Below are 11,316 nucleotides of genomic sequence, written 5' to 3'. Positions count from 1 at the left end.
TACATTTACAAAGGCCCTTTTTTGAAAACAACTGTCATTATATGAATTATGTCATGCAGAAGATCCAGTTTTGAGTCCTACCGTCTTAACTACATGCGTATACATGTATGTGCATCAAGGCTGCTCTGATGTGTTGTAATTACAGTGCATCAGAGCAGACTCAATTAATCAACTCCAGCGTCATGTGTACCAGCATCCCCCTGCCCCTACCACCATTTTTCAGCATGGGGATGCTGATACATGTGCACATTAATTATAGCAGCTCTCAGAGCCACTCTATTTACAGCCACTTGAAGCCACCCCCATCCCATCCCCCACCTCTCAAAGCATGTGCATAAACACCCTGTGCTTTTAAACAGGGGTCCTGTAACAGGGAACCATGACCCTGTTACTGGAGAGTGGCTTGGCCCCTTTCAGAGCAGCGTCTTTATAGCACAGCCAGCCAGCAGAGCAGGGGTTAAAGGACAGCTTTGTAGTCAGGTCAGCTGTAATAAGCCCAAGCAGGGCAGAGACAGTGGCTGGGGGCCCAGAGCCTGAAAGGGGTAAGAGCAGGGCTGGGGCCCAGAGGCGAGGCCTAAAACAGTGGGCCTCGGCTGGGATGAGCCAGTGTAGAGGGGTGGAAGTGGGGAAGGCTAAAACCCCAACAAACGAAGGAAGACCTGAAGTGGCCTGGAGATGTAGGGACAAGTGTCCCACCCAGTTGGTGACTTATTACATCTGCGAGGCATGGGGTGTGGTATAGGGGAGGAATGGAGCCACACAATTAGCACTTAAGGCTTGGATCCCCAACACCTGGGGATCATTAGTGTAAGATAAGGACAGAAGGGTGGACTGCCATGGCAGAAAAAAGAACAGGGTGTAAGAAATTTGCTCAGCCTTCAGGGGCTTCATGGTCACCCCTGGTCCATTCATCCTGGAGCAAAAATTATTAAAAAAGAATAGTTATATAAAATAAAAATTATTGCAGCACTCATTCTTCTCTTCATCTGGCATTAGCCTGTATTCTGGAACTAAATCATTACATACAACATAATGATTAAAACAGAGCTACTCAACTTCTGGCCTGTAGCCAGCTCTGGCCCACGGAATCATTTAATCTAGCCTGCAAGGCTCCCCCAGGTCCAAAAACTTGACAGTGGGAGTGGTGGCAGTGTTAATTGCCACTGAGCTGTTTCCAAATTTCTGGGCCTGTAGGGAGCCCTGTAGGCTGGACAGCATTGCTCTCTATGCTATATTGGCTGCACAGGCCAACATGGGGATTGATACTGGCATGTGGGCCCCAACCCAGCCCATGGTACCAAAAGACTGAGCACCACTGGGTCAGAACTTCAGCAGAGGGATGCTGTAGTGATTGGGTCTTGTAACCAAAGCTGATTTCATACTGCATCTAAATGCACTAAACAGGAACATCAAACTCATTTAGCCCCATGGGCCAGATGGGTGGTGTGGGGTTAGTTCATGGGCTAGATTGGAACCATAGACTGGCTCCATGTTCCAGACCTGGAGTGGGCACTGCATGTGGTGCAATCCTGCTCTGGCTGCCATGGGGCTGTTCTCCTTGGTCCCAAAGCTGCTACTGTGGGGTTGTGCTCCATGACCCTAAAACCCTGAAGTGGCCACTGCATACAGCACAGTATGCAGAATGGCACATGAGCAGTCTGGGGCTGTGCTGCACCCCACCCAGTGTATCCCACATGCTGCCGACCCACAGGCAGTACCAGGGGCCAGATGAAATGACTTTGAGGGACAAATCATTGGCTCCCCTGCACTACACAGACCATATATTCAAGTGAGACTGTAAAGAAGACTACAAACTCAAGAAAAAGGTAAAGACATTGTGGCAAAATTAGTTAATACATTAATTATTCAATAAATCCCTAGGAACTCATGGTTTTATCTGTCTCTGTAACATTTACAAGTGCAAACTACTAATGGAATCTCATGACAGCAAAAATGCTGTAGGACAACTCATGTCAAACTAAAGGAAGTGATTTTTTAAAGTAAGCAACATTCACATTTCATTTCTTTCCAGGGAGAAAGCACCATACAGTGACATTTTAAATGGCCACTGCTGTGTTAGGAATCCTCGTATGGAATATTAAGTGAACTCCCAAGACCCCCTGGGCCACCACCTACACTCAGCAGTGTATTTTCCATTATATGGGTGACTTTGAAACACTAAAATCTCTTTGGGCCTGATACTCCATTGCCTTGCTTATGTCATAGTCATCCTCAGTGATAGAAAATGAGTAGCAAGCACTGATGATTCAGACTTCTTTACTCACACTGGTTTGGGCAGAAGAATGCTGCAGTTATGGGGTAATGCAAAGACATAGTCATAGCATAACTATCTCTGCTTTTTCATGCATGTGCTGACTTGGAAAGGGAGAACTGGGAAATTCTTTAACTTTTTTATTTACAAAATGTTATTAGAAAATGTGGTGACACCACAGAGGAACATCATACCAACATTACAAGTGATGTATGAGGATATCAACTTACTGAAGGCTTTAGGGGAAAAAAAATCCTGGTGATGAGCAGCTGGATTTTCTCATGTTCTTTTGAGACAAGTCTCTTCATTAGGAGGACTGATAGGATACTATTGCATATGTATGTCTAGGATTCAGAAGCCTAAATCTCTTTTCTTTTATTATCTCTGCAGTTCTCTTTCTCCATCATGCACATTTTGGATTTCATCTGTCAGACTGCATCAGGTAAGCATAGGGATTGATGGGGTACAAACAGCACTTAGCCCTTATGTTCTAGAGCAGAGGTTGGCAACCTTTGGGCTGAGGGAAGGGTTTGGCCTGCCTAGTGATTTAATCTGGTTCATGAAAGCTTCATATCTGCTGCAAATCAGAGGCAGGAGAATTCAGTGGTAATTCTGTGGCATTTGGGGGAAACTGTTGTGCACAAGTATTGGCAGTAATTTGACAGGAGAGAAGCAGCAATTGTGGTAGTCAGGTTGGAAGTGCTGGCCTGCCTCAGCCTAAGCTGTGCATTTCAGCCCACCACTCCACAAAGGTTGCTGACTCCTTTGGAATACTGAAATGAAGAGTTACTGTGTGGTTGCAGTATAAGTCCACCCAATGGGCACCACTGAGAAAATCAACTGAAATGATTTATGACCATAGTCTATTTGTTGCAGGGGCTAGAAAGAGATTACTGATGCCAACCTACCTTTCCACAGCAATAGCCACCAGTGTGAAAACTGAAGCTGAGACAGACATCCCTTGCACCAGTCCGCTCATTTTACACATGGTGTTGTTAAATGGCCAACCTAAAATGACACGAAGAACATCACAGGAATTTGCGCATACATAAACTCATATACAGAACAATTTACATTTGACTAGGGTTTATATCTGCAGAACTGGTGAAAATAAGCCTTGTGAAAAGGCTGCATGTCTTTTGAGGTTTTGTGAGTTGTCTTGTCTAAATTGCATTGAGCTGATAATTTGCAAAGAAATCATAAATCTAGTCACATATTTTTTGTTTCTTGCAAAAAAAGGAAGATACCACATGTTTGCCCAGGGAAATCGGGTGTTACCTAATCCATGTGCCTTACAGAGCCCCCTTGTTTGCCTTTTACTTTCCATACCATCCTTCTGGTTGAGGCCTAGGTAAAACTACAGAACCCACTAAACCTCTCAGGCTGCAGCCAGAGATGCAGTTTTTAAATCTATTAGAGATTTTTAGCAATCCTTTTGAGGTGTGTTATAAAGACTTAAAATACACTAGATTTAAATTTGATTTCTGCTTTCCATCAACAATTTCCTCTAGATGTCCCCATTTACCATGAATGGGCATTAGGGTGGGATCTTGTAGGCTGGCTGTGTATTTGGTTTCTTACTACGCCTAGCATGTCCTTTGGTGATGCAGTGACTTTAAAAAATGTAAGTAGATTGCAGTGCAAGTCAGTGGGAGGCAAGGATGGTCTGTACTTTAACCTGTATGATTCTGAAAAATTGCCAAAGACTGTACTTTGAAGCCATAATGGACAAGCAAACAAAATAAATACCATCCTGTTATCTTTTTTAGATTTATATTGAAGGTTTCCAATACTAATCACCAGATTTGCTTTGGGTACAAAACTGTCACCTATTCAGCTAAAAGCTCAAGTTAATATTGATTACTATGTAGTTGTGCTCTCAAACAAGGCTCTAAAAGTCTGTCTCTAGTTTTCACTTCAAATTTCCTCAATGCACAAAATATAGCTTTTTGTAACTGGCAGCCTGGCAGATTCAACATGGGAGATGTACAGTAGCGTACAGTTGAATCACTCCTGTTGGCCTCTTACCACATTATTGCCAGGGAGTTAGTTAGGGGATCCCTGGATGTTTCAGGCATCTGGAGTCTGAACAGGCATTGCCCTTCAGTCCTGGTTCCCTGGGCACACTCCTGGGATTCAGACCTGTTCAGGACCCTCCTGAACAGGTCTGGTTGGGAATATGCAACCAAATGGCACGTACCCAGGTTCCACTACTGACTCTTCTTTCTCCAGAATCTCAGCAAAGGTTCTATGTTTTAACCAATCGGAAGTCACAAGGTAAACGGCATATACAAAGAGTTTTTACACAGTTTCTAAGTAAAAGCAATGGTGTATTCAGAGGACAAAGTACAAGTGAACATTTATCATTAAAAAACAATTGCCTTTCTGAATGCACCGCCTCTCGGGTCAGCTAACCCTTCCCTCCACCTGGAGGGGCCCATCCGGTTTTAGGAAGGTAAGTTTTCTCTCCACATCTTCAGGATCCTGCAATAGCTCCATTAATCTTGAGCTAGCTAGCGCAAGATGGCTGACAAAAGTGAACAGGCTAATTTCCTGCTCTTTTATAACTTTCCAGTCCTTCAGATGTGAGCAACCTATTCAGGGAATCACTTGATGGATGTCTTAGGGGGGCAGGAAGCTTTGGCAAATGACAAAACCAGTTCTCTTAGAGCAGCAATTCTCAATTTTTTATATTAAAGGCACTTACTGGAAAATGCCAGCTCTTAGATTTTACTCTCTTTGACTATGGAAAAATAATACAGAATTTTTTCTGTTTCAAAGAATTCTGAAAGAACAGGGCAGAATATCACTATGGATCCTATTTGAAATCTCTGGGTTTATCTTGTGAATCATGTTTGCATACATAACAGTGTTAACATTGTGTGGTGCCTCACAGTACCCGTGAAAGCATCCCTGGTTGAGAATCACCATCTTAAAGAGAAGCATAATGTCTAAGATGTTTGTATTTGAACAAGAGCCCTCTACCATAAGAGTCCAGAAAGTCCTTGGATTTCAGCCCATGCTGGAGGTGAAAAGATAACAGTGTAGTTAAAATGGAGCTGGCAGCTTTCTAAAGATGTATGCAGAGTTTATCACCTTCCACAGAACTTATAAGCTGTACGAACGGATTCCTTGGACATTGTGCTGTCCAAGTCAAGTTGGGCTCTTTCTGGCCCATGCAATATAAATAATAAAGGTTCTGCAATCAGCACTTAGTTAACAGTTCCATATACTTTACACAACATTATCCAGTTTATTAAACCTTAGCTGCACTTGCTTGGAAGGCTGAGCAGGTGTAAAAAGTAGTAAGATAAAATTTTAGTCATCAAAAAGGTCAGCAGCCACAACTGAACAAACACAGGGAGTAAACTGGTTAGGAAAGATGATGTCTTTATACAGATGCTTGTCAAGGTAAAATTGTGCCTTAATACAAAGAACATCAATGCAAAGTTATAGCTGCATTTTAATACAAATGTCCAGAAGGATTTTTTTATTCTGAGATGTGGCTGTATAAAAAATGGCACTTTATGAAAGAGTTCCAATCCTTTCCACATTCAGAGTCAGATAAACTCACCTGAATGACGAACATAATTTTATTGTTTTTCTTCCTGTTGGCATTACAAAGATAAGGAACTAATGAATGCTGAGTGAGCTGGACTTTATTTCAGTGTACATGTTATAAACAAATTCGTTTGCAAGGCAACAGGGTTGTACTGGGACAAGTAGGAGTATCATTTGAGCAGAACTGTGTTGCATGAAAATGAGGGCTTAGTCTGGCCTGCAAGAATCTGTGTTACTGAGTACAGTGCTGCAAACGGAAAGAACCCAGGTTTATCGTCAAGTCCCAAACCCTATTTGCTGGAGTGGCAAATAGAAAAACATGTTTTCACTTGAGCACTTTTTGGTAATTGCTGAGAGAAATTCAAGTGCTATTTTTACAGGTTCATTTTTCAAATTAGAACACTACTTTGAGGTATTCATATTAACATTAATCGACCCACACTGAGGAACCTGACTTAATCTAATGGAGTTGTGTTTGCTCACCCCAACATTCACTTTAAATATTTATATGTATTTAACAGCCTAACTCATATTCAAAATATTGCATATGTTGAATATAAGCAAGGTAATATTCCTCTAAGAACCTCAGCTTTTCCTTTCCCTGACTTTTTAATGACATCAGCTTTATCTTGCAGTAGCATATTTTCATTTCCCATAATAGACCCAGGTGAGTTTCCAACTTCAATTTCATTTCCTGGGCAAACCAGAGCTGAGAAAGGCCTGTGGTACTAAAGCTGCTTCTTCAGGCCTAATGTAAAGATGATTTCTTGCATCTCCTTTGCAGGAACACGTCAGTGAATCTAAACAGAAGTACCAATGTAAGGCTCTGGAAGAACTCCTCTCCAGCTGTGTGAGGGATGAGGGGCCTGGACACATTACCAAGGATGAGATAGTGCAGATTGGGGAAAACAGAATTTTAGGAATAAGAAGTGGCAGATTCCAGCAGTGTGAATTCCAAAGGTTACTCCCAGTTGGCTCACTCATAAATTCGTACCTGGTTATTCAGGCTGAGGAGTTAGAGATGGCCAAATGTTATGTTAAGTGCAGCTTTCCTGACTGTGCCATCAGCAATAGAAATTGGTATGTTTTAATTATGCTCACCCAACAGGCCATGTAAGCTGAAGCAGACACTTGACCTTGACAAGGATGTTACGAATATCAAGGGTCAGCACCCAGTTCAAGTTTGCCTAATTTATGCTTTCCAAATTGCTAAGCCTTTTTGATTAGGGTCTAAACAAATATTGTTGTTCAGCACTTACAAAATTAGGAAAAAAGGTTGATTGTACCTGGTTGGAAAAAATGGAAAGGAGGAGCTCTGAGAACCCTCCAAAACAGAAGGAGGATTGGTAACATTCATTGTCATAGCACCCATCTGTACTATAATGTGGTAATGTTGCAAAGTGAGTGGGGGGAAGAACAAGGGTATATTGGTTTAAAACATACCCTTGTTTTACTGTTTGCTTTTGCAAACAGAAATAATAGTTCTTCATTCCAATTCAAATCCCAGTGGCTCCAACTGAGATCACTGCTTACCTACGGATTTCTGACATACTACCCAGCCACTTTTTGCCCTAATTACATGCTCTGTTGGGAGTGGTATTGATGGATACTTCTGACATTTGTTGGAAAACATCTAGTACATTTCCATTTACAACCCACAGCTCTTCATAAGTAGGTTTTGCATTCTAACCTTTCTACTGCACTTATCCTCTTAGTTATGGGGTTAGATGAAATAAAACAAATCATTTGTTACTCAGCTATCATCCATTTTCATTTCAAAGGGGTAGCAATGCTCATGAAGTGTGTTTAGAAACAGTGGACTGCTATTTCTAGGCTGCAGGGCACTAAAATACAGGGAATAACTGATGCAGAGAAGCAGTAGGAAGCCATGACCATGGCATTGATGTCAGGTGCCACACATGTAACAGGTCTTAACCTACACATGTAACAACAACAACACATGTAATAACACCATTAATAGGTCTTAACAAACCACACTAAATTCCAGAACTTGTGTGATTATTTCATCCCACTGATACTATGAAAAATCAGCCCTCCACTGCAACACTTTATGCTGAGAACAGGTATGAGGAAGAAGTGGTTTAGGCTATTATTTATTGTTCTAAAATGTTGCAGGCTGAAGATGTTGTCTTACAAAGATGATATCATGTTTATAATAGTATGGAAAGGGCTATGGGATCAAATTCTTGGTATAAGACCTTGAGTAAAGTTGCACCAGGAATGCATTTGGATTGTGTTCTTTATCATGCACAGTTTATGAGAAAACAAAAGACAAAGATATTCTGATCTTTAGAAAATGTCATTCTTTATCACCTACCATATGTCTCCTTTGCCTTTCATTCTCCACAGGGAGATCACTGGAATTGCTAAGCAAAATTCAGTAATCCTAAATACAACAACAGCAACCCCATCTTCCCTCTCTGATTCATCTGTCAGACTGATGACCCAACTGTCTAGGCAAATGTCTGGATTTCTTCTCTTCTCATTCCATCACAGGCCCTCTCCAGTCTGGCTTCCAGTCTGCTGAATCTGTAGTTGTCAAACTCTCTCATAACTTCTTTGCCATACCACAGTACAGAACCAGTGGTCCATCCTCATTCTCCTTGATCTATCAGCTACCTTCAGTATAATTGGTCATGTCCCTCTTAAAATATTCCCCTTCCTTGGCTTCCATGACCCTAATTAATCTCATAACCAGGAGTGAATTTTGGGGGAGAGGGTACAGTGGTATAGATGCTCCCTGCATTGGCTATGCACCGCATACCCACCAAGCTTTCTAAGCTGACCAGCTGACCAGCATGAGCTCCTGCCAAAACTACTGCTTTTGAATTGCTCTGGAGCCCAGGTGGTGAGTGCTGCTATCATTTACATCCCCTTTTTCACTTTCTCCCAAATTCAGCAGGAGGGAAGAGAGTATGGAGGTGAAGAGTGGTAGTGCTCACCTCCTGAGCTCTGGAGCTGTGGAAAAGCAGTGGCTCTAGCAAGAACCTGCATAAACCAGCTGGTGAACTTAAGAGAGCTCCAGTAGCTGCCTGCACTGACCAGTCATGAGCTCAAAGAGCTCAGCGTGAATGAACTGCACCACCATAGGGGGTCTGGCCACACACCCATCACTCCTTTCCCAGATCCGCCCATGTCCTTATCTCTCTTCCCCTCCTATTTCCTGGGGGTGGGGTTGAGGACACTTCTTTGATCCTTTTTTTTTTCCCTTTACACCTTAGATTTGTGTTATGTCACTTGCAGAACAAATTTAGGCATCGTATCTTTGTGGATGACTAACACATCTGCGTCTACTGCTGACTTGTCTCCTTGCCTCCCTTTCATAGATTTCATAGACATTTGGGCTGGAAGGGACCCCGGAGGATCATTGAGTCCAGCCCCCTACCCAAAGGCAGGAAGTCAGCAGGGATCATAGGATCCCAGCAAGATAAACCTCCAAAAGTGTCTTGAAGGCATTTAAAGTGGGTGCTTGAACCACCTCTGGCAGCAGTCTATTCCAAACCTTGGGGGCTTGGACAGTAAAGAAGTTCTTCCTTATGTCCAGCCTGAAACAGTCGCGGAAGAGTTTGTGACCATTTGATCTCGTCATCCCTTGGGGGGCTCTGGTGAACAGATGTTCTTCCAGATCCTGGTGAACACCTCTAAAAACTTATAGGTGGCCACCAGAACGCCCCTGAGCCTGCACTTTTCCAGGCTGAAGAGTCCCATGGCTCTCAGCCTCTCGTCATAACGTCTGTTATCCTGAGCTCTGATCATGCGTGTGGCTCTCCTTTGCAACCTCTCAAGCTTCTCCACATCCTTTTTGAATTGTGGAGCTCAAAACTGGATGCAGTACTCCAGCTGTGGTCTCACCAAGGCTGAGTACAAAGGGAGAATGATGTCCCAGGATTTGCTTGAGAAGCATCTATGAATGCAAGACAGCGTTTTGCTCGCCTTACTAGCTGCAGAATCACATTGAAGGCTCATGTTCATCTTGTGGTCAGTCATGACCCCCAAGTCTCTTTCTTCCATAGTGCTAGTCCCTTTCATCCGTAGGGATAACCAGCATAGCACTGCTGAGCCTATAAGCATGGTGCAGGTTTTTCCTCCCAAGGTGGAGAACCTTGCATTTTTCAGTGTTAAACACCATCAGGTTCTTGTCCACCCATTTCATGAGACTGTCAAGATCTGCCTGAATCACCCTCCTGTCCTCAGGTGTGGAAGCTTTACCTCAGAGTTTTGCCAAAAGTAGAATCTTGGCTATGCATTCTGACATCTCCTGGTGGATATTTAACTATCAATTCAGGTTTAATGCAGTTAAAAGTACTCTTCATAGTTTTCCCCTAAATTCCCCTTACCTCCTTTCTGAATCACTTGGGACAACATGGCTATTTTTGCTATCACTTAGACCTATCACCTGGGCATCATCTTTGATTTGGACCTCTCTTACATCCTCATGTCTAAGTTATCTGAATCTTGGTGATTTTTTTCTATAGATGGTAAGAATTCTATAACATTTGTATCCATCAGCACAGCTAAAACTCTCATCCAGGCTCTCACCATCTTGCATCCTTATTATTATAGAAGCATTTTCTCTGACATTGATCAACATAGCCTCTCATCTCCCATCTCATATCCATTCAGAATGCTGTTGCAAAGATCATTTTCTGAGCCCATTACTTGGATTGTACCAATCTCCCTTTGACTCCCTTCACTGTCTTCCCCTTCTCTGTTACATCCAATGAAATTTGATGTCAAGGTCTTTCCTGACTATTATTTCTCATTCACTGTTGAAACATCAACTCCTACCTCCCATAAGTCAGTGATGTCAGTCTCTATCACCTACTCATTACATTTCCAAACAAGGACTTTTGCGCTTTCTTCCATGCTGCTCCTCATGCTTGGAATGAGTTCCCTGAAAACATCTTCAAAGCTACCACATTACCTTCTTTCAAATCCCCCCTTTAAATTCACCTTGGCTGTTATGCTTACTAAAAGCGTGACAACAGGCCCCTGATGTTCTGATACTACAGCCAATCTCACTAACCAGTACTGTCTGATGGTTTCCTGGTACTTTTTCATACACTTGTCTGTATCCCTTATTTTATCTTGCCTTATGACTGGGATGTAAGATGTTTGGGCCAAGGATTTTTTTTTTTCTCTGTTCATACTACATGCAGCACTAAGGGCCTAAAAGGCCCGAACCCAATACTAGGACTTCTAGGCATTACTGTAATGGAAATGGCAAAGGAGAGGAAGGAAAAAACCTAAATACTGAAATCATAGAAATACAGAAGAGATGGAGAAAATGCTAATGTTCTCTCCTCATCTAGGCAAGGGAGCTGCTCAAAATCATTAAATGAAAGAACAGACGGCTGCAGCTTATTTTAATTCCTTGCTAGTCTCAAGCAAAAAATTGCATCTCCCATTCTTGTGCCATGACATCCTAAAATCAAGCCAGGTTTTCTTTGGAGTTTAAACTG

The 11,316-nt window shown here is 42.4% G+C and overlaps 1 protein-coding gene across 1 annotated transcript in view; it reads right to left on the bottom strand.

The window, feature by feature from the left end:
* Positions 1-11,316, bottom strand: part of NPFFR1 (neuropeptide FF receptor 1) — a 32,284-nt gene that overhangs the window by 3,560 nt on the left and 17,408 nt on the right. The window contains exon 3 of the mRNA XM_090057188.1: positions 3,181-3,280. Coding sequence (XP_089913314.1) covers positions 3,181-3,280 — 100 coding nt within the window. The remainder of the gene's footprint in view (positions 1-3,180; positions 3,281-11,316) is intronic.

This window comes from Crocodylus siamensis, chromosome 7 (genome assembly GCF_052110815.1).
Source record: "Crocodylus siamensis isolate JL-2025a chromosome 7, ASM5211081v1, whole genome shotgun sequence".
Lineage (NCBI taxonomy): Eukaryota > Metazoa > Chordata > Crocodylia > Crocodylidae > Crocodylus > Crocodylus siamensis.
This window is presented reverse-complemented; position numbering and strand designations above follow the sequence as displayed.